The following is a 23,875-nucleotide window of genomic DNA, read 5'->3' as shown; positions in this document are numbered from 1 at the left end:
CCTCTTTTACTAAGTCTGCATTTCTACAATAGTTGTTGCAGTAGACAAGACAGTATTATGAGTCAATACAATCAGAATTGGAGATGTGCTGCCATACTTGGCGGAACTCCTCTCTGACATGAACCTGACATGAACTACGCACAACGTCTAACAACTTCCTCCAGGTGCCTACGCTGAGGAAGGCTCAGAAGACCGCAACAAGGGAGAGGGCCTTCTCAGTGGGGGCCTGCAATTATGAAATGATTTCCCCAACGAGACCCACCTGGCACCTATATTACTATCTTTTCAGTACCAGGTCAAAACTTTACTCTTTTCCCAGGCATTTAGCAGTATGTGATGAGTTTTAATCCCCCGCAGATCTGGGGTTTTTTTAGATTTGGCTGATAGCTCAAAGTTGTTTTTAGATATATGTTGCCTTTGTGTATATTGTGTGTTGTATGTTTTTTTGTTTTTAAATTGTATATGTCATTGTTACTGCTTTAGTCTTCTGCAAATTGCCCAGACAGCTTTGGCTATGGGGTGGTATAGAAATGTATTCTTGTTATTGTCGTTGTTGTTGTTATTTACTAAGCATTAAAATATTGCATGTTATTCCCCCAAGGCTTTAATTCACTCTTGTTAACAGGCACAGCAATCCTATAGTAAAGTTATGCTGGGAAGGAGGAGGAGAGAAATACACTGCCACTTTTCTGGCAGAATGTATCCTATAGTTATTTATTTAAAATATTTGTATCCTGCCCTATATCACTAGGATCTCAGGGTACAGATAAAATCATACAATATAAAATAATAAATATACCCAGCTAAAAACAAATTAAACCATTAATCGTTAAAACCAATATATAATTTAAAAGCAATAAAAACAATTAAAACAGTTAAAACAATGTGCAAGACGTGTAGGGTTTATATAGTGGTGGTGTTCTGCAATTAGATGCTGTGTAACACTATATCTGTCATGGCAACATGGGTGCAAGGGTGGATGAAGTAAATAGAAGTTTTTTTGGGGGGTTGGCCGTATTCAGAGCTGGAGTAGAATTTCACCTTCAATGGGGGCATGGTCATGGTCTAGGAGTCCTGAATATGGCAAATATGCTCCTCCCCTATACCACCACATCCCACTCATGACTCCTCCCTGTTTAATTGGTCCACCAGCATTATCTGGGCAGTTTCCCTAGTGTATCTGTTATTATGGCAGTGTACATTGTGTTCTGCCAGAGTAACAGGGCTTCCACTCAATCCTACAGCCCTTCAGCAGGTGTAACTGAAGTATAGGGTTGCTCCCAAAATTTCTGTATTTGATACAGTGGCCAGGCTATCACTGAAATACTGAATTCTTAACAGAAATATCTGTACATATTAACTTTGTGGGCATTCAAGATTAAATGATCTCAACCTTTCCTGAGCCAGACAGTAATTCAATCTTTCTGGAATATAATGAGGTGAAGCTCTAGGAAACAAAAGGTCTTTCACTGAGAGGCTCAATAACCCAGGGGAGGATTCTTATAACATGCCTACAAAGATGTATCTTGATATAAACAAAGTTTATGCACATTTAATCCTAACCTAGTAGAAAGGTTTAAGCTCTTACCTATTTTTACAGTAGGATTTTATACAAGCCAATTCCCTAAAGTCAGAATGGAGGAAAAGTCACAACACCTTCCTATTGAAAAGGCAAACTTGAAATTAGTTCAAAACTGAGAATCTGTTTATTGTCATTTCTTTCCTTTTTAAGCTCAGTCCGATTTTGATATACCATAATCACTGCCAATTATTTTGGAGGAACATATGTAATTCTTTAATTTCCACACACAAAAAAAGTACTAATACACTTTCAACAAGCCTACTTTCATGGCTTTGTAGGAATTGCTAAATAATTGAAATCATCATCAGTAACTTCTGAGTTGCAAGTTTACAAAGAGTTCAAATATGGAACAGCACAATCTACAAGAGGGACTTGGTAAAAATATGTATCATACAAAGAAGGGCTGAAAACTATTTTAAATAGAAATCAAACAGGTCCTACCAGTGTGCCATTTATTTATTTATTTATTTATTTATTATTATTATAATACCTTACTATCATATATTCAATGTTAACCTATTAAACATAATATAATAAACATAACAGTGCTCCCCCCACCTCGGGATCTCATTCTTGTTTCCAAAAACTCATAGTTTCATCTGTTGGTGGATCCCCCCTTCCTTTAGAAAATACAAACTCCAGGAACTTTTTCCATATACTCTCAAAATCATTCGTTTTTACTATGTCTCTTTTCATTGCCATTTATTTTTTCTACCAGGATATTTAAATCTTAAACCCTTCAAAATTTCTAGCTTTGGGGATCCCCATCTACATTGCAGAACAACCTAGGGAGTATTCTAGGATTCATGAAGGATGCTGGCTTTGTCTATTTTGTCTCACCATTGGCCCACATACAGCAACAGGGCACCCTAGAAGGCTAGAAGCTGCTACACATTGGCATTAATGCATTCCCTTAACCATTTTGTGGTTAAGCAGCATGGTTTAACGTGTTGTCTGAACCAGGCCATTGTAAGAGAACATCAAGTGGCTTGTCTGCCGTTTCATTTTTCTTCACTGAGTAATCCAATAAACTTCTCAGGAATCATTGCATCCCCCAAAACGTAATTTGAAAGCCACTGGCTTAGCAAACACATTTAGGCAGAGTTGCACAATGCAAACTACTCCAAGGACAGTCTTGTAATTAAGCCTACAAAAGTTACTAGCTTGCAAATTTCTTCATTTGCCTGCAGTAAGAGGTTAGTAGCCTGTATTTATATGCTGGCTGTAGAAGTGCATAGAAACACAAGCAACTAGCCTCTTAGCAGGGAGTAAAAATGCCTTCTACTAAGCAGTGTGATATAGGAGGAAAAAAATCACTCCATTCCCTCTCTGTCAGCTCATTGCATTTCAATACTGGTTACAGAAGAGGGGAAGCCCCTTCCCTCCACAGCCAGCATGGAAACCAACTATAACTGACACAGGTGGAATGAAGCAATCTGCCTCCTCTCTACCAGCCAAATACTTGAACTAATGGAATTCCATGCACCTGCTATGAGATTTCTTGTATTATTGTTGTTGTTGTTGTTGTTGTTATTATTATATAATATAAGTTAAGGTCAGAGTGTAGAAAAAGCATTCTACCATTATAAAGGGGTAATTGGGGCTGTGTGTCATTCTAACGTTCATAAAATCAAAAATGTTTCACCAATCTTCCTTAAATTTATGTGTGCCAAAAAGAAACATTGGTTTTACATACCCTGAAAATTTCAAGAAGGTATAGTGTCTTATTTGCTAAAGATATATCAAGGCGGTGAACAACAATTTAAAACAGTAAAACAAGAACATTAAAAACATTAAAATAACTACATAATTTAAATGTATAAATTAAAAAGTTATGCCTTCAAACACTTTCTAAAAGCCAAGAGAGTGGTGGCCAATCAGAGTTCTTGAGGTCTGGGCTCCACACATTGGGAGCAACACAGGAGAAAGCTCTTTCACGTGTGCCTGAAAAACGGGCCTCTGAAATCAAGGGTATACCTTAAAGTTAGATCAAATCTGAGCTAGTGATTTTGCAAAAAGGAAAAACGCCAAATTATAGTATTTATAAAATATCCACAAGTTCTTTTCCAATTACAAAAAACTGAGACTGCAATCTTATGCACACTTACCTGGGAGTAAGTCCTACTGAATTCAGTGGGACTTACTTTTGAGTAATGTAATGTGATGTAAATTGTGATGTAAATTGCTTGGTTAGATCCAAATTATTAAGTTCCTTTGATTTCAGTATGTCTACTCTAAACATGATTCTAGTTTAACCCATTATACTCATGTAACGATTACCCATGGTTTGTTAAATCATGGATATTCAGATCATGCAGGAGTGAGTGTGCTGTCTGCTGATTGCTCGCCACTACCACCTTGGTAAGCAACCTAGGAACACCTTTGTTCCTGGTTTGTGCTCCATCATGTCCAAACCCGTGGGTTCTTGAGGGAGAAACAACCCAGAGTTTTAACCTGACAACAAATCATGGGTTAAAACTCTGGGCAGTTTCTTCCTCAACACCCCAGGGTGCCAGGTTCAGACAGCCCAGAGCACAACCCAGAAACATTTACCAAAGCGGAAACTCCAGCAGTGAGATGGCAAACTTATCAAGAAAAAAATAAATTTTATTTGGTCCTGTCAAAAAAACCATCTCAATATTTTCGTAAGTCCCAGGTAAAACACGTCAGGCCAGTTCTGCAGCACTTTGAGATGTGACAAACATGAACCTATATTCTTGTCTAGACTAGATTTAAAAAGTGTGATGCCAAAATATGCTGGCTAATTTAACCAAACATATATATGGTTGGATCCTTAGTCCTACTTGGAGTAAACCCACTGAAATCAATGGGACTGAATTTAAATTAAGGTTATGTTAATCTGGATCCAAACATATAACTAGCTAAGGCCAGCTGTAGTGAATTCATCATATCTCTTCAGAAACTGGAGTTGTCAGTGATATATATATATACACACACACACACACTAAACTATTCTGGAGCAGAGACCATAATAGAAAGACACTAGGATAACTAGAAGTCTGCAATCAAAGAGAATTGGCTAAAATGGATGTAAAGTTGCCTCAAACAAGGCACAAATCTGAAGCAAATACATTCACTTCAGAAATATTCATGGTGCTTTGGAATTCAATGCAACCAGAACTGGCCCCAAAGGTTTGGATCCAACCTGAGAAAGATATTTTGTACTGTGGTGATACATATTTGAACCTCCCACAAGCTTTCCATAATGGAAAACACAGGGCAGATCAGAGTGGAGAGGCAAAGGAAGATGTGTCCTTTTGTAACTAGCAGCTCTAGCTTTTACTCAATGCTTTAGGAAGCAAGTAGAAAGAACATCTCAGAAGCTCTTTCAGCCTGTAATCCTAAACACAACAATATCCCACCTTTCTTTCATCATGGAACTCAAGGTGGCTACATGTAGTTCCCACATGATCTCCCCTCCATCCACTGACCAGACCTAGACTTGCTTATCTTCAGCAAGGTGCCTGATGCCTTCCGACCATGCCCTTGGTCTTACTTGGTAACGGGCCTGTTCAGACAACACACTAAGCCATGGTTAGGCTGCTAACACTTTTGCAGTAAATAGTGAGTATATTTAAACCATGGTTATGTAGCCACCCTGGGTAGGAATGGTTCACCGTGACACGCTAAGCCATAATGTTTAGGTCAAAATGCTTAACCACCATAAGTTAGCATGTTGTCTGAACAGGATCAGTAAGTCCAACTGAACTCAACAGGACTTACTTTTTAGTAAACATGAATTGAATAGTGATTTCTTTGTTCTTTACCAAGCCAAAAATTATAGTTGCCAGCCCTAGCCTTCCTCCTTTCTGAGAAAGACCCTCCCGCCACAGCCTTTCCTTCTGGAATGGAATGTCAGTAGAGTGGTCAGTTAGGCACTGCTACTTTAAGAGCCTTTAAGCAGTGGTGTCAACGCATCCCATTGCCCTTTCCCAGCCCGCTTAGGTCCCCTATAAACTCTGGTGCTGTATGTTATGCTCTTGCAAATTACCTCACAGAAGATCATCAAACCTTTCAGATGCCTGCAAATTTCTCTGTTTTTTAAAAAGTAAACATTATAGGTGATCTTTGATTTTCCCATTGTAGTGGGGAATACATCCGAGGCTTCAGAAAATGACGTAAGCTGAACCTCCACCTCAGATCTGAGGTGAAACACAATGTCAGTCTGAGCCACTAAGCCAAGTCACACATACATGCACACACACACTGCAATCCAAGCATTGGGTTTCAAGGTGAGTATTTCTATAGCAATGTTGGCTAGTAAGTTCAAAAACGTGCCCTTTATTTTTTTTAAACCTAGCTGCCCAATGTGCCAGATCATTTATATGATTTATGCCAGATCATAAATATGCTGACATGAACACATCCCGTTTTTCAGTTCCCTCAAACCTCCACAGGGCCAGATTTAAACTTGTTGTGGCCCTAAGCTATAGCTATAACATGAGTGAGGCCCTTCCCTCTTCAACAAATAATAAAATTTAAAAGGCAAAATACAGGCTGTACAATTAAACGGAATTTGATAGTCATGAAAAATGCAAGTTATATGTGTGCACATTCTTCATTTAGGAGTTTGTCAAGCATAACACTATTCCCCCTTCTGAAGAGGTCTTCATTTTGTATGATGTTTATGGTTTCCCCGTGGCAATGTTGTAAATATTTTCTTTCTAACGCAAGTCCTGCTGTAATGTGAGGCCCTAACCTGTAGCTTGTTTAGCTTGTACGTAAATCTGGTCCTGAACTTCCATCACCTTTATTTACCCTTCCTGCTTCAGATTCTGATTTTTCAGTACACTGCCTACTTCCTTCAGCCACTTTTCCACTAGGTTTCCTTTGTCCCCAAGACCCTCTTTGCAATCTGAGCCTGCCCACAAAGCTACTTCTGTTTTAGACTAGGGTAACATTTAATCCCACCAAATTGAGAAGTTCTTTCACACAGAGAACCTAAATTGCAAACATTCTGACACTTTTGTTCCCTAAATATCTGGAATATTCATGAACCAGCTAACCCAATTAGGGACGGAGGTTAAACTACCACAAGTGTAGTGCAATATAGATTAACAGGGGAAAAATAAAGTACTGCAAATTTCTAGTAGACAGTCTCTATTATCATTATCATTAACTTATATTGTACCACTATACATGGTCAAGTAAGAGCCTCGCAGAGGGCTGAAAAAAATACAATCAAGGCACCACTATCAAAGTTCTGAGTTCAAAAGGTATAAACTTCTCTACACTCAGATGCCTGACATTTTACCAGCCTACTTAGCTAGCTCAAGTGTAACTTGTTTGGGGTTTTGTATAGCTTTCTTCAGAGATAACTAGCATTCCTAAGATTTTTGTCCAGATATATGAAGACAAACATTTATTGTTGTTTTACTTGTTTTGATTTTTTGCAACCCACCTTGAAAACATGAAAACAGTATCTAAATGTTTTTAAATAAACAACCTCCCCACAGCTAACAGCTACCCTTAGGTAACTGCATTTCTAACAAGCATGCCTTAAAGGATCATAGAAAAGTAGAATTGGAAGGGGCCTACATGACCATCAAGTCCAATCCCCTGCTCAATGCAGGAATCCATCTTAAAGCATACTTGACAGATGGCTGTCCAGCTGCATCTTGAGTGCTTCTAATGTGGGAGAGTCCACTGCCTCCCAAGGTAATTGGTTCCATTGTCGTACTGCTTTAACAGTCAGGAAGTTTTTCGTGATGTCCAGAAGGAATCTGACTTCCTGCAACTTGAGCCCATTATTCCGTGTCCTGCCCTCTGGGAGGATCGAGAAGAGATCCTGGCCCTCCTATACGTGACAACTTTCCAAGTACTTGAAGAGCACTATCATGTCTCCCCTTCAGTCTTCTCTTCTCCAGGCTAAACATGCCCAGTTCCTTCAGTCTCTCCTCATAGGGCTTTGTTTCCAGACCCCTAGTCATCCTCAATGCCCTCCTCTGAACCCCGTCCAGCTTGTCTGCATCCTTCTTGAAATGTGGTGCCCAGAACTGGATGCAGTACCACCTATGTTAATGTGATATAAATTCACAAAGACTATGGAGATCTCCTGCATGATTAACAAAGGTAAATTAAGGTCAAATAAAGATAGATAGCAAGATTTAACATTACATATGTAAACCCTAGTTTCTACAACAAAATTTAAAAAGCAGGAAATCTATAAATTTGGTGTTATTGTAACATTAGTCAATGGACAATGGTAAAGAATCAGAAGACATTGGATAATTTAAGGGACAGAGAATTGAAGCCTAACTATCCCCAATAAGCATTACTCTGACAAAACCTGCCTGACAGGTTTTGTTCTGTGTGCAATAATTAGTCTGAAACTAATACCAAGAGAAAGTGGGTGGAGTGCTAGTCCTGTTATTTGAAGAGCTGTTGTTCTACACAGCTTTCTTTCCTATCGTATTTTTCATCTGTTTCCCATGTAGATATTTGTAAATAAACCTCCTGGTCCTCATTAATGTATTTCTCCATCCTCTCCCCTACCACCTGTGTTTAATGCAACAACACATAAATCAAAATGGAGACTAGCAAATATAGGAGATAGAAGCATACATTATATTAACAACTATTGTGCATCAACTACCTATGTTTTCATTACAATCCAGTTTTTTGTGTTTTCCATTATATATAGATTATATCCTCACTTTTAGAAACAATCACTAAAAACATGACAATTTGAATTCTACTGTGTCATACAAAATGGGTTTGATCCAGCTGAGTTTAGGCATGGTGCTCATATGTAGATGAAGCCCAAAGGGCAAAATAGAACCTTATTTTCCCATCAATTTCCCAAGATGAGTGGTCAAGTAGGTAATTAAAAAAACAGGAAGTTTGTATATATCTCCCATTTCCCCTTTACCCTCCGTACACCATGCAAATTATTCATGCTCTAACCGACAAGAAATTTGCACGCTAGGGAGGGAGGGAGGAATGAATAGGGATATGGGATATATGCAGTCCCCTGCTGTGTCCCCCTGCTCTCCTGCACTCCCTGAACATTAGCTTGTGTGTGCACCCTGGCATGTGTGACAAGAAAAACATGGCTCTGTTGAGTACTGTGGGACTCCTCCACCCATGGGCACTGTGCCCAGGCTCAACTAGGACAAGCCCAGTACGTTTTGTGGAGTAGTTCCTCAAAATCAGCTGCTGAATTAGTTGCAAAACAGCAAATAAGAGTCAAAACCAGCTTTATGTAAGTTTGAAGTAAATGTGTGTATGTGTGCAATAATTTTAAAACCTGGAAACAGCTTTCAACAAAACATATACGTTAGCAAATAAAAATGCATTTGGATCAGAAAAATGGACATCACACAAACAGAGTAATTGCAAACTCCTAGAATAAGAGAAATGAAGGAAAAAACCTGAACATTCTACATTTTGGTCAAATTTTCCATCACCTCAAATATGTAAAATATTATAATCAGGACAATCAGGTTTAATTGACCAGACTGCAATTTGACCCTAAGTAGAGGAAGGGGAGGCATGAATGCTTAATTTCAGCATGTTCTCTGTTATACATGTGAAACAATCAATAAGCTAGAGAAAGCCCACAAAGCCAACTTCCCAAGTCCTCATGGGCTCCCTCTGAACAGGCTCCATCTGTTACAAAAGCCATTGCTAATACAAACTGAAAATGTGGGGCAGGAGCCAGACTGCAGCAAGGCACATAGCAATAAAAAAAGTAAATCAATACACGATAAATTCAACCTAGTGTGACTAATGAGGAAACAACAAGAAAATTTTCCATTTGAAGAAAGCAGCAATGACTGGATAGTAGCAAAAGGGATTGCTGTTGAGAAAAAAACAGAATTATTAGATTTATAACATCTATGTCTGGTTGTTCTGTTTTTAATAGTTACTGGGATGGACCCAGATTTAGACATACTTAGGGCATGTCTAAACCAGTGCTTATCCTGGGGATCATCCCAGGATCATCCCAGTGTGTCCACATGATGCACGGGGGATCCCGGGAGCAGGGAGGGATGATCCCTCCCCGGGATAAGTGGGGCCACTTTTAGCCCGATTCTTCCTGCAGTCCCAAGACCGTGGGAGGTGTTGGCGACCCTCCCGGCTTCGTCCTGCCTCCTTGCAAGTAAACGCAAGAAGGCAGGAACAAAGCACGGAGCTCTTCAGGCACTCCATGCCCATCTGGAGGAAGGGAGCAGGTTTTCTCTTTTTTTTAACTTACAGTTCTGTTGGAGCGCAAGTGCACTAATCTCTGTTAAAAAATATTGCAAGATCCTCTCCCTTCCCCTGGTATAGACATGCCGTTAGGGTAGAGTCATTGAAATCCACAGGACTTAAGTTCCATTAATTTCAATGGGCATACCCTAAGTATGACTAAATTTGGAACCAACCCACTGCAAACAAGGAATATACACACTTATTTGTCATTTCTGCTACTACTATCCGAAAAATACTTACATAGCTAGTGACGTTTTGCTTCCTAGTAGTTCAAATACTTGACAGCTCAATTTTCAGCATATTTGTCACTCACAGTAGCTATTGACCTCGTTTACATATGATATCAATGCATGGATTGCATAACCCATAAACTAACAGGGCCAAGAGTAACAGAGCAAGTATGCTCTCTCCCGCCCACTTGTTGTTTCCCCTTTCAATCAGCTTCAATCAACAAGCAACCCATAGTTTTAACCCAACAATAAGTCATGGGTGAATGCTGGGTTAAACTCTGGGTTGTTTAGGGTTAAACAACCCTGAGTTTCAGGTTCTTCCATCACATCAAACAACCCAAGAATGGGGTATACCTGGGTTGCTGATTAAAGCGGATTCAAAACAGAAGTGGCAAATGCGCACTCATTCAGTCTCTTGCAGCCCCACAAACCAAGAAACCAAGAAACTAACTTTAATTTGAAACTAGGATACAAATCAATAAGACCAGAAGAAAGGAGGAGTGTATATGCTACTCCCTTGTACTGCTCCATTATGTCTTCCTTTGAAATGACACCTGCGTATTTACTGACCAGACCTAGGGATTCTCCACTATTCTGGAATTGGGGAGGAGAAATACCTTCTTTCTTTCTTTTTCTTTCTTTCTTTCTTTCCTTCCTATTTATTACCATGGAGACACCTTGTCATCGCCCAGAGAGCTTCAGCTGTGGGGCGGTATATAAATGTAATAAATAAATAAATAAATAAAATAAAATGAAAACTCACTACTGAATCAACAGGCAATGGCACAGTACTACTTACATAGCCAACTTCTTCATTCAGCCAACTAATTATTACACAACACCATCACATTTTGTCTCATATTAACCCTTAGAAAGCATTATCATACAGAAATATTCTCCTCCTCAAGTAAGCAACAGCAAAAATTCCCAAACTAAAGCCATACTTGTTCTACCTGACTTGTAGGTAAACAATACTTTCCAATATTTCATATAACAAGTACCTGACAACCAAAGGTAATATTTGCTCCCAGCCTACACCCATTAATTAATACTGTAATTAGTAGGTTGGTGTCATTTGTAAACAGTAACCTAAACACAGCTTTGATCACACTTTGCTGAGAAGTATTCACTGACACAAAAAACCCCAAAACAATGATTTCTAATATTAACCAGATATTTCCAGCGCACTTTTTTCAAGACTTTCTTCTCTTGAGCAATACTAAAGCAAATTTATAAAATTGAAGAATTCAGTGAGCACATAACAGGCCTACCTTTATATAAAACTAATGCTGCATGGTTAAAAAAAATAGTTAGGATTGCCCTACTAATCTGTTTAAAGGAGACTTTTTTAAAAAAGTGAGGCCTAATATAACCTCAAAGACATGACCACTAAATTCAGGTATATTAAACAGCAATTATGAAACTTAGACAAAAGAATCTTCTGTGAAAAGCAAAAAAGAGCATTCCTATTATTTTCAATTATTTCACAAATGCTATTTTTCCACAGAGCTGACGATGTTGTCCATCAAGTCTTCTCCTGTTATCTTCCTACAAACCCTGTGAGATAAGTAAAGTTGAGAAGCTGCTGACTAGGCCAAGTAACCTGATAAGTTGAGTTGAAATTTGAAAATTGGGTTCCCTTGCCAATGTCCACTACACCAACTGCATTCAATTGGATTGTGATCATAAACATAATGGACTTTGAAAACTACGGGCTTATGCTTAACTCTGCTGGATTGTAGCTAAAGATTCAGAATCATTGTGTAATTCACTGCTGTTTATATGGAAATTAAAAATATTGTATTTATTTTGCATTTAATATATCTGAAGTGCATCAACTGCCTCCATTCAACTGCATCCATTTTCCACTTCCCAAATAGAAAATACAAAACATGTCCAATATTATCTATTACAAATCAAAACATTCCTAATATTATCTGTTATTCATCCAGTAAGATCAGATTGGGGGAAGATGCTATTATTATCCATCTATTGCTGTAGCACCTAGTGGCTAAACTACCGTATTTCTTTGATTCTAAGACGCACTTTTTTCCCTAAAGTAACAGCTCTAAAAATTGGGTGCGCCTTAGATTCGATGGCGCCTTAGAATCGAAGAAATACGGTAATTACATTTGTCGAGTCTGCAGCGCGACAGGCAGGGAAAGAGGGTAGGGGGTGTAGAGCGAGAGAGAGAGAAGGGAGTGGAGAGAGAAGCGGGGGGGAGAGGGGCAACGTCTCGGAGCATCTCAAACGTTGCCGCCGGGAGCCAGCTGGGAGGAACCCCAGCTCCGGCAGGCCAGCGAGCTTCCAAAGAGCTCGGCCTCGCCTCTGTTAAGGAGATGGGAAGCGGAAGAATAACCTGAGCAGCGCTGGCTGGGCTCGCTCGCCCGCCCGCCCACCCCCTCCCGTCCGTGTGAATGATGCAGACCAGCTTTTGAATGCATGTGTGGCTGTCCGTTCCCAGGCAGGGGACGATTGGTTCCTGCTTCCCATTCATGTAAAACTGCCTCTATGCGTGTGCGTGTGGGTGCGCGCGTGTCTGTGTCTCGCTCGCTCCCTGTTCCTCTCCTCCTCCGCTGCGTGGATGTACCGTAAAATTACCTTGCTGGCTGATTGGAGAAATTTATTTTTTCTTCGAAACAAAGCTTTTTTTCCCTGTTGGTGGCACTGAAATTAGTGTGCGCCTTAGATTCGATGGCGTCTTACAATCGAAGAAATACGGTACTCTGCATTTCACTTGCAGGTGTTTGGGTTTTGTTTGTTTTTTTAAATGCCAACAGCATCAGTGAGCATGTGAAATATTTACTTGTATTACAGAAGGCAGAAGGGAAGTTTAACTAATTCGTACCAATGGTAAATCCCCCCCAGCAAACACCAGATTCAGAGGAGAGCTGTTCCCCAGAACCACAGCAAGGCAGGAAAGGGCTAAATTCCATCTATCCACCTGGAGATGGATCTCCCCACCAGGAGATGCTACTTTCATTTTTTAAAAACAGATTTAGTTCATGTCAAGTGTGGTTTGGCTTAAAATTCAAGGATTGCTGGCGAGGGTGGGGCAGGTGTTTTTTTAAATAAGCACACCTGGCCATTCATAACTACCTCTTCAAGTAAAACTGCTCTTTTGAAGATTATTAAAAGTTCTGGCAGTAACACGATGCATTTTAAAACTTATTAAACTCTGTTCAGGCTGCATAATATACAAAGCATTTTCAAATTTCATCTAAAAGAACATTTCAGTGCAAATTCATCATTTATTCAAATAGAAGCTTGCCTTAGCACAGCAAGGATTTGCACCAGTTTCCCTGTGGGAAAGGGCTTTTGTTTGAATGTGACCTTTTTGCCCTGTTCTTGCTTCTAGTTTCTTTAATGACATAAGCTGAATTTCAACAAATAATGAGTCTTGCTACTAAGCATTCTTATATATAATTACAGAACAAGGGTAAAATGAGGCTTGTTAAGTCCAATGATCCCTATTTTTACAGAGGTTTTGCAATAATGCATTTAATGCAATTTAGACTGTGCTCAACATTCTTCAGATAATTTTGATGTACACTGAAGAGAGAGAGATTATGTTCAGAGCAGCAACTGTATATCTCCTGAGGGTCTGGGATCTTAGCATTAGTACAAGGATTTTAGAACAGGAGTGTTGTATCTTAGTCCTAAAGGTCAAATTACACTGTTGTCCCTTTCCTATTTGGCATCTAGCAAATCTCTATTGGCCGTTTATTAATCTGGCCTATCCTACTTCTCGCCCATGCTCATTCACCATGTCAACAAAGGGAAGGTGTCAAAAGGAGAATAGACAAGAAAAAGCTCAAAGAGTTCTCACCAGCAGAAGAGCATGGGCATCTTGTGAACCGCCCGGGGAGCTTCGGCTATTGGGCAGTATAAAAATGCAATTAATAATAATAATAATAAGAAGTTCAGAAGAAGAAAATTAAACCGCTAGATCTCGTATTGTGTCACAGATTCCATGTAACCCTCTTCATCCCAGCACTGGACGAGTGTTTTTACAAGCAAAATGCTCCGAGAAGAGAAGTGCTGTGGAAAATGGGCATGGAAGAGAAAATTCTTCTTTCATTCCTGTGCTGCTGCTTCTTTTTATTATTATTTGCATTTAATACACAGGAAAGCCTTCTCACAGTATTTTTCTTTGTTGCAGCAGGAGGTGTAGTGAGCCAAATGGGATCTTCTCTGCGGAAACAGCTGACTCCAAACAAAACAAAAACAGTCACAGGTTGCATTGCACAGCATTTCCTTCCTAGCACTCGATGGCTATAGAGGAGGCATGAGCTGCAGCCATCCATCTGCATGAATCACTGGCATAAATGGAAAAGGAAATGTTCATTCCAACAAAGAAACCCACCCGCATTACTCCAATGCTTTCAACATTTTTAAAATCTCTGTAGGGAACAGAGGCAGAACCATTTAATCTGTACTTGGTTTTCAATACAAGATGTAATCAAAATGCTTATGAACCAAAACCATGTTTAAAGTATACTTCACATACAAGAAAAGCAAGCATATGGTGTAGCATCCTGTAGAATGACTGATTTCCCACCCTCAAATACACAGGGCATTTTCATTTTAAATGCTTTTATTATCATCCAAAGTTGTTAGTAGTATTAGTAGTATCAAAGTAGTATTGTTAGTAGTATTAAAGAGCGAAAAATAAGGATGAGCTCAACAACTCTCTAAATTTTCAAGTCAGAGAAAGAAAAAATGAATGTCTTCACATGATAGCTTTAGGAGACTTCATTATACAATTATTTGTAAAAAATATTCAATCCAGCTTCATTATTCTCAAGCAAACATATTAAGAGTCCTTTCTTGGAAATGGACAATGGTCCTTCCAAGAAGTAACTTATACCCAAAAAAATAGCATCCATTTGAAAATGCACACAGAAATTATATTATAAATAATTTATATTATAAATTTATATATTATATAAATTTATTTCTTACCCACCTCTCTATTTGGATCGAGACGGGGAACAACAATAAGTGTAAAATACATAAAACTGAATTAAAAACAGTATACATTATTAAAACATCCTAAAAACATCCTTAAAAAAATCCACTGGATAGGCCTGCCGGAATAGATCAGTTTTATAGCTTCCTTAAATGCTAAAAGTCTGTTAAGTTGATGAGTCTCCTCCGGCAGGCCATTCCACAGTCTGGGAGCAGCAGAAGAGAAGGTTCTCTGGGTAATACTTGTCAGCCTAATTTTGGCAGACTGAAGCAGATTCTTCCCAGAGTGCAGATCGTACGGGAGAAGGCAATCTTGTAGGTAGCCTGGACCCAAACCATGTAAGACTTTAAGGGTAATAACCAACACTTTATGCTTCGCCAGTGAAGAGATTTTAAAAATTGGTGTAATGTGCCCGCACCCTAGATGTACCAGTGACCAACCTGGCTGCCATATTTTGAACTAATTGAAGCACAAAGGTAGCCCTATGAAGAGCTCATTGCGGAAGTTGAGCCTCGAAGTTACCAGAGCATGCACTACCATCTTTAGGTCATCCAACTCTAGCAAGGGGCGCAGCTGGCATATCAGCCAAAGCTGATAGTAGGCACTCCTGGCAGTCACATCTATCTGAGCTGTCATTTGGAGCGACGGAACCAGAAGCACCCCCAAGCTGCGAACACAGCCTTTCAGGGGGAGTGTAACCCCACCCAGAACTGGTTGACACACCTCCAAACCCAGGTTGTGGACTTTGATAGCGAGCACCTCTGTCTTGTCTGGATTCAGCTTCCGTTTGATTTTCCTCATCCAGCCCATTTCCGCCTCCAAGCATTCATTCAAAGGAGACACACTATCCTTAGCTGACGCAGTTGCCGAAGGCATAGAAAAATATATTTGGGTGTCATCAGCATACTGATAGCACCCTGCCCCATACCTCTGGATGATCTCTCCCAGGGCTTTCATGTAAATATTAAGTATCAATGGGGAAAGGATGGCACCGTGTGGTACATATTATCCCGCAACTACTTAAACCACACCTGCATTATCGTAAAAAATGTCAACTGGCTTTCAACAACTTCAACAATCACATTTCCCTCCTCTACACACTTTATACCAGACTTCCCAAACCTGGTAACCTCTAGAGGGTTGGATCCAGGAACTGCCTTTCGCAAGAAGTCTATTTGTGGAAGGTCCCTCTGCCCAATTTTGGGGGATACCATCTACACACACACACACACACACACACACACACACACACACACACATCACAACACCCTGACTCTCTGTGTAGCATTTTCAGGGGGCTGGGGGGACTGCAGTTTTAAAGAGACATGTGGAAGTCACTTATATCAATGCAGTTGATCCAGTGTAAATCATCATGTAAAACATGTCCTGAACATTTTGACTGGGACTGATGAGAGTTGTAGTCCAAAACATCTTTTTTTTGGGGGGGGGGGGACCAGATTGGGGAAGGCTGCTTTACACAAGCAATGAAAACCCAAGATGGGATAACAATTTCTACTGGTATATCCATTTTTATTTGCAACCCTTTTAAAGACCTTTTCCTATATAATTAACAAGGTTTACATACAATTGGCAACAGAAAAGTTGTATAATAACTTTGTTTTGCATATACTTCTTTTAGTGTTGTCTACAGCGAAATAAAGCATGCCGAAAAGTGACAGCAGCCTTCCTCATAAATGAATTAATTACGTTAATTCTTCATTCCCTACACCTTATTTTCAAGAACACAAATTTTAGAACCCATGACATGATGAGCAAAGGTATTAAACAGCAATTTTCAATCAGATTATTTGTATACTGTAGAAATAAGCTAGAAAGAGGAATGTATGATATTTAAAAACTAGAATGAAATACCTCTTTTGCTACTCAACTTATGCCAGTGCAGATTGCTATGCAGTTACATTTCAAGAACTCTTTACCTAATCCCATTTTTAAATCAGGTGATGCATACAAATATAAGGGGCAAATATCTTCATTAGTGGCTTGAATTTAGAGATATTTTGTGTCACAAAGCAAGGAAAAAATATAGTGCAAGAAATGATTACCATACATCTAAATGTAAACTTCAGTTATGACACAGACATAGATTTCTAAAGGTGAGTAAAATAAGTAAGCCCTTGTCTACTATAAAGGGATAATATACTATCCTACATACAAGAGTTTTATAAATATTGTTGAGATAATGTATATGAACCAGTTTGAACTCTTAATAATAATATTTATTTATTTATTTCCCACCTCTCCCTCTGGATCGAGGCAGGGAACAACACTAAATAAAATTTATAAAATTAGTTAAAAGAACATATAAATCCAGTACAATATTAAAAAAAACAATCACAGCATCTTAAAATTCTTAGGTTTAAAATTCATCTCGGTAGGCCTGCCAGAAGAGACTAGTGTTTACAGCTGTCTTCAACTCAGAGACAGCATTAAGGCAAAATCCTATCGGGATGGCCATGTATCCAAACTTGGAGGCTTACAGGCAACCAAAGCAGGGTGGGCGTCACCTCTGCATGCCTCCTGCTCTGCATTTTAGCTAGACTGGCATTTTCACCCATCTAACTCAGGCATCAGGGAAGGAGGTTGGGGAGGGCTAGGGACATCTCATATCTTTTCTTCGCCAGCCCTCTCCCCTTCCCTTCCTGCTCACAGGAATGCCCCCTTTCTGTCCTCTCAGACGTCTCCTTTGCAACCTCGGAGAGACAGCCTGCGCAGTTCTCTCTGCACCAGCTGTGAGGGGGAGGGGACGAGCAGTTTAGATTCCTGGGTCCAAGGTCAGAGCACTGTCTCTGGCCTCGGATCCAGGAATCCAAACTATCCTATAGCCCCCCACCCCCACCAGATGCTGTCTAGGGACCATGGGATTGCTCTCCCCAACTATGCTATATAAATGTTAACTATCACATAAGCCTTATCTTTCAAAATGTAAACAGAACACCAGGCCACAGAAACTATTTTCTAGCCTTGGATCTCAGTGCAACCTTTAAACAAAAATTGTTCTCATCTAAATATGGTTAGGTGGTTGTGTGGTCCTCTCTCATCATGAACTGAACTGGGATATAACCAGTAAACTTGAAATGCAGTAATAATTGCAATTGCTTCTCAAGAAGTAGGTTACCTGAATAAAAGATGGATAGGAGTCGAAGACAGACGACATGTGTTAAGAGAGCTGAATTATGTACAGCTGCAAAACAACAAACCTATTACTAGACAGTAATAAACAGAAATTAGTTGCAAAAAGATACAGGTTTTAATCCTGAGTTTGCTCCCGCCAGTGGAAGTGCACACAGTTCTGCTCATGGGTCACTCCTGCTGGTGTGACTTTTGCTGATCAACCTCCTCCCTGCAGCCCCTTACACCCTCTAAAATCTGTTTGGGAGGTTTTGGGAACCTTCTGAAGAGCATAGGGGGACTGCAGAGTGTCAAGAGCCTACCTCCACTTTTGCCTATGCAATCTTCTACTGGACTGAAATTCTTTCAGGAATGGAAGATGCCCTCCTGTTCTGAGAAATCTAATTTAGGATTCAAGCCATTGTGCTGAAAGAATTAAGCAGATATATTTCAGATAAATGTAATGTCTTGTAACAGATTACTTTCTTTTTTGCTATTTTAAATTGTTTCATAATAATTGAATTTAAAAGAAATTATAGCTACAAATTTAATTTAAAAGAAAGTTATACTTTAAAAAGAAATGAATGGACGCACAAAATCCAGTGTAAGTAAGCAAGCAAAAAGGCAAAATACCCTCCTAAGGCTAATGTGCCAAATTAAAGTAGAAAAATGATATGCATTAGAAATGCTGACAAACAAGCTCCTCTACTCTCTTGAGTGCTCTCTCTCTCTCTCTTTCCCCCTCCCTCACACATTGAAAGCCTTCCTTTTTACCAAGTGGCACAAACAGCAAAACTGAAAAGGGGGAAGGGAAGAAAGGACATGTGTGCACGCACACACACACACACACACTGAAATTTTCACTGCACAGAGCCAGCAGGAAATTCCAAACACTCCACTCAGGAGCTAACAGAGTTCCTGAAATAAGGCTGGAGCCTACAGTGGGAAAATCATGTCATGCTCTCTGCCTCTGAACTTTGGATGACAGAATCCCTGATAATACAAAGGAAGCATTGGCTTGTTTGGCTTGGCTTGCATATACCTTGACTAGTCAAAGTTAGGACCCAAATACTTAAAATGCACTATATAAACACGAAGTATTATTATTTGTATAATATTTACATAAGAGCCGTTGCTTTCAAAATGAACAGAACCTTGTGGCATCAACTTCATTCTAGCTGTGGAACTCTGGATAAAACAGAACATACTGAAAACTTTAAACTAATAGCAGAGGATTCATAAGCAGGCTTGAATTCATAGGGCCTTACCCCCCAGGAAAGTGTTCATAAGACTGCAGCCAATCAGTAATTTTAACCTGAAATCAATCACTTCTGCGTGTTGATCATTCAGTACGTGCAGGTATCTTTCCTTATGAGGCCCTCCACTATCTTGAGGTTGGCCAGGGAAACCTAACTAGAATTACCACGTTTTCAATAGAAAGATCAGGAAGGATAAACTGTGAATATTCTCAGTGGTAGTTATAGAATTTCCTCCCAAGGGAAGTCTGCACAAGGTTAGCTCTGCAGATTTTTCAGGAAAAGGCAGGGAGTAATATTTAATGTCAAATTTGATTTGTTCATTTAAAAGGTCTTTTATTCCACTTTTCCACTAATATGATAGCTTCATGGTGGTTTACAATTCTAATCTAAAATGTACAAAGCAATAGAAACAACAAATTAAAAACAAGTTAAGCAGTGCAAGTAAGCAGTGATATCCAAATACCGATAAAAACGGTTGCAGCCAATTAATATTAATATTAATTAAAGGCTATGAGGAACAGGACAGACTTGGCCTTGTGTCTAAAAACCACATTTGCCTGTGGAGGGATTTCCCCAACCAGAGTGATGCAATACAAATCCCTCCTTTCAGTGGACAGCTACCTAATGTCTAAAGAAAGGGGCTACCAGAAAAAGGCCTTAACAGCAGATCACAACTTGCAGGCAGGCTCATAAGGAAAAACCTCCATCTGACCTAATTATGGCTTTATACACTTTACAGCACTTTTAAGAACCTGGTGAGTCCCTGTTAAGAACCTGGCTTCTATGTACTGAACCTGCTGAAGTATCCAAATCACTTTTCAAATACCTTTCAAAGGCAGATCCATGTATAACATGTGGCAGTAATCAACCCTGGATGTTACCAACACATGAATATCTGTAGTAAGGTCATCTGTTTCCAGAATGGAAAGGAGCTAGTGTACCAAACTGAAGTCAGTGAAAGGTTTCTTTGTGCTGAGGATATCACTTGTGTGTCCAATAGCAAAGCTAGATCTAGAAGCACACCCAATATACACATACTGATCAGTGGTTCTCACATGGAAAGTCAAATATTGAACCTACTTGTGACAATGCTCATAGCAAGAGACATACTGGGCACAAGCTAGACTTGCCCAATGATTTCAAGGGGTCTTAGATGGGTGTAGATTTCCCTTGGTTATGTTTTAAACTGAAAAAAGAAGACCTAGTTCTTACAAGGAGGCGCAACACTCTTTTACAAGCCTATTTACATGATTTTCCAAAACAATGTACTTTATAATGTTCATGATTTGATTCATCAATAGATCCATGAAAGAGGAGCTCTCCAAAATTTAACATAACCAAAAAAACTAGTTTCCTGTGAACAAAGTACATCAAGCAAAAATGACAATTCCAGTACCATCTGAGAAGTTGCTAAAATAATTAAAAAGAAGTTATTCAGGGAGCAACACAAGTGGAATCTGAACCTGATTCACTCACTACTCTTTTTTCCTTGTTCTTTTTTTAAAAAATCAGACAGATCCGGAAAGATGCTGGCCAGATTTTCCTTATTTTAAGGAGAACAGTTCCGATCGGAGATTATCTCAAACCATAGCTTGATGGCACACCAAACAAACAGTCTACAAGTAAATGATGACTTCATGAACAGGCATATTGTATTTCATGCATACACTCAAAGCAAAGCACACGTGTTGTGCACTGACATGTGAAGAAGCCCTAATCCCTGCCAACCCAGTGGCGGCTCCTCCTGATTTCAGAACAATTTGACCTACGCCCATCTAGAGATTAAACAGCCTTGCACTTTTTAGCATTTTGCTGTAGGATCTCTGTTTGGGAGAGGCAAAACAGCGTTTGAGCAATGTGACCAAACCCGTGGAGCCTGCACAGTTTGCAAGAAGAACCGCCTGACTCTTCCCTACGACCCACCTAGAGCTCAAGTGACGGTCGTCCAGTCCGACCCTCAGGTGGGGCGGGAAGAAGTGGCCACATTTTAGATTGGAAAGTGGGGCTCCGTTTGAAGGACCAAACATTTTGCCGCCCAAAATCCTCTTCTCACACACAAACACACGCAGGGCCACCGGCAGGATAAAGGGGCGCTAGGAGACAACTCAAGCACCCCCCACCCCGCGGTCGGGGCTCCAATCCATCCATCCATCTCGCCCACTCCCGCCAAATGAATTACGCAGGAAGGAGAAACTTACGGATCTTCACTTTGCGGTGGTCCAGTCGAGCGGCGACCGCCTTGAGAGAGTCCAGGCGGTGCTGGAGCTGGGCGCCCCGGCGCCCCAGGCTGTCCGCTTGGTTCTGGATACCGCCGAAGACGTCGCTGGCGCAGCGGGAGAGGTCGGAGAGTTGCCAGAGGAGGGAGACCAGCGAATGCGAGCAGACCTCCTCCAAGGAGCCGAAGAGTAGCCCCGCCGCCGCGCCGCGCCCGGCGTGCCCTTCTTTGTCCCTTTGAGCGGCAACATCCTCTTCCAAGCGGCACAGCTTGAGGGGGGACACGGTCCTCAGAGGGAAAGGCATCGCTCGGGCGCTAATCCGCCAAGGACGAGTTAGGGCTTTCCTTGGCGAAAAACAAACTGCATCCAAACACACACACACACACACACAGGCACCCCCACAAGCCCACCAAAAAAGTATAAGCTTTTGTGTTGTTTCGCTTCCCCTCCTAGAAGAAGGCTGAGCTTTTGGTCCTCCTTTAAAATAAATTAATAAATAAATACAGTCAGCAGTTGGCCGGTGAGCCCAAACTGAAGAGGCCGTAGTACCAAAAAAAAAAGGGGGGGGCTCACGTGCGGGAGCTGCGGCCGTAAGCTCGGCTGGCCAGGGGGCCAAAGAGGAGGCGCCACAGGTACATTGCGCCTCGGCAGGCGAGGGGGAGAGTTGCCCGGTCTGGCGCTTGTTGCTCCTTTTGCTTCAGGAAAAGGCACCGAAAGAGCGCGCGGGCGGAGGAAGCTCTCCCCTGGCCGGCGAGAGGGAAACCCAGGACCCTCGCTGCTGCGCGAAACTAAGGAACAGGAAAGAGAGCCGAGTTTCTCCCCGAAGTGGAGTTGAGGAGGAAGCGTGGGAGGAGGAGGGGGGAGCTTGGAGAAGCGCCTTTTCTCAAAGCAAACCGAAGGGGGAAAGCTGAAGAAAAGAAAGGAAGAAAGGCGACCTCCGCACGGTCACCTGGGATCCCCTGCTCTGGCTTTTCGGAATCTGCCGCACTCCAAACCAGGAAAGCGAAAGCAACAGAATGGGAGGAGAATGCAAAGCGACCCGACAGAAACCTGGGGAGAGAGAATATAAAAATGAAAAACACACGCACACGCACACGCACACACACACACACACCAATAATAAAGGCCGCCGCCTACCTGTAGCTTTCCCAACTGTAGCTACTGCCCGAGCTACTCCTTGCCCGCCAGCAAGCCAAAGGTGGAACGCCTCTCTCTCTCTCTCTCTCTCTCTCTCTCTCTCCCTGCCTTAACTCTTTCTGCCACTTGGTGTCAGCGAATATGTCACCCTCCGGTTCCGAGAGTTACTTTTCCTCTAAGAAGTCTCCCCGCACACTTCTGCTATTTCCCAAATAAATATCATTTTCTAAATAACTGCTATTCTATTTGTGTACACCTTTCCCTTACGGTTTCCACCTATTCACAACTTTATGGGCTGTTAGTAATATCTATGTATGGTGGAGATTCCCAATTCCATTTCTTCCCCATTATCATCTGGGATAATATAATAGGTAGATGGACAAGTTAAGGGGATAAACCTGACCTGGACCCTGCGGGAATTGCTTGGTAAATGGGTTTGGATCTTTAAGAGCACCACTGTGGCCCTCCCTGTTCAGAAGACAGCTTAAACTATGGCTTTAACCACGGTGAATAAAGCAAAAGGCCTTACTCACCATGGTTTAAGGTATCTTCTGAACATGGCAAGAAAGAAGAGGCGAGGCTCTGGTGCGAGTATCAACAGTAAAACTGGCTTTAATGTAGTTATTTTTTAAAAAAATGTTTTTCTTGACAACTCTGTTGAATAACAGCCGGGCTTTTTGGCTGCAGAGGCCTGTCACAGCCGAGGGAGGGGTTATTATTTTTTTAATAAAAAAAACCAGGGGGGAGAGGAGAGGAATAGCTCCCACGCATCTGTAAATAATAATAAAAATGGGATGGGGAGAAGAATGGGGTCCGGCCCCCATCTCCTGATTTTTTTTATCTTTATCAGCGCAACGTCGCAGATACAGATAAAAAAATAATTTAAAGAAGAGGGGCAGGAGCAGGCAGCCAGAGGGAGGTCAGAGAGATAGAGATGGTTCAGGTGCCCCACATCCCTCTCCTCGTCTTCCTTTGGTTGCCCCATTCCTCCCCCATCCCTCCCGGTGCTAAGGGCAGCGGCAGGGGCAGCGCCAACTACGCACTTGCGTTCCTTCCTGTGCAGATGCCAGGAAGGCGCGCAAACGTGGGAGCCTGAGGCCTCACGGCGCCATCAAGACAGAGGCCTGTAGTAT

At 41.0% G+C, this 23,875-nt stretch overlaps 1 protein-coding gene across 2 annotated transcripts in view; it reads right to left on the bottom strand.

The window, feature by feature from the left end:
• NHSL1 (NHS like 1) overlaps positions 1-21,940 on the bottom strand; it is a 191,539-nt gene extending 169,599 nt beyond the window's left edge. For both annotated transcript variants that reach the window (XM_063124615.1, XM_063124616.1), the window contains exon 1: positions 21,588-21,940. In XM_063124615.1, coding sequence (XP_062980685.1) covers positions 21,588-21,909 — 322 coding nt within the window. In that variant the 5' untranslated portion in view covers positions 21,910-21,940. The remainder of the gene's footprint in view (positions 1-21,587) is intronic.
• Between the last annotated feature and the right edge of the window lie 1,935 nt (positions 21,941-23,875).

The sequence above is a fragment of the Elgaria multicarinata genome, chromosome 4 (assembly GCF_023053635.1).
Source record: "Elgaria multicarinata webbii isolate HBS135686 ecotype San Diego chromosome 4, rElgMul1.1.pri, whole genome shotgun sequence".
Lineage (NCBI taxonomy): Eukaryota > Metazoa > Chordata > Lepidosauria > Squamata > Anguidae > Elgaria > Elgaria multicarinata.
The sequence above is the reverse complement of the archived record's forward strand: the minus strand, read 5'-3'. Positions and strand labels throughout refer to the sequence as shown.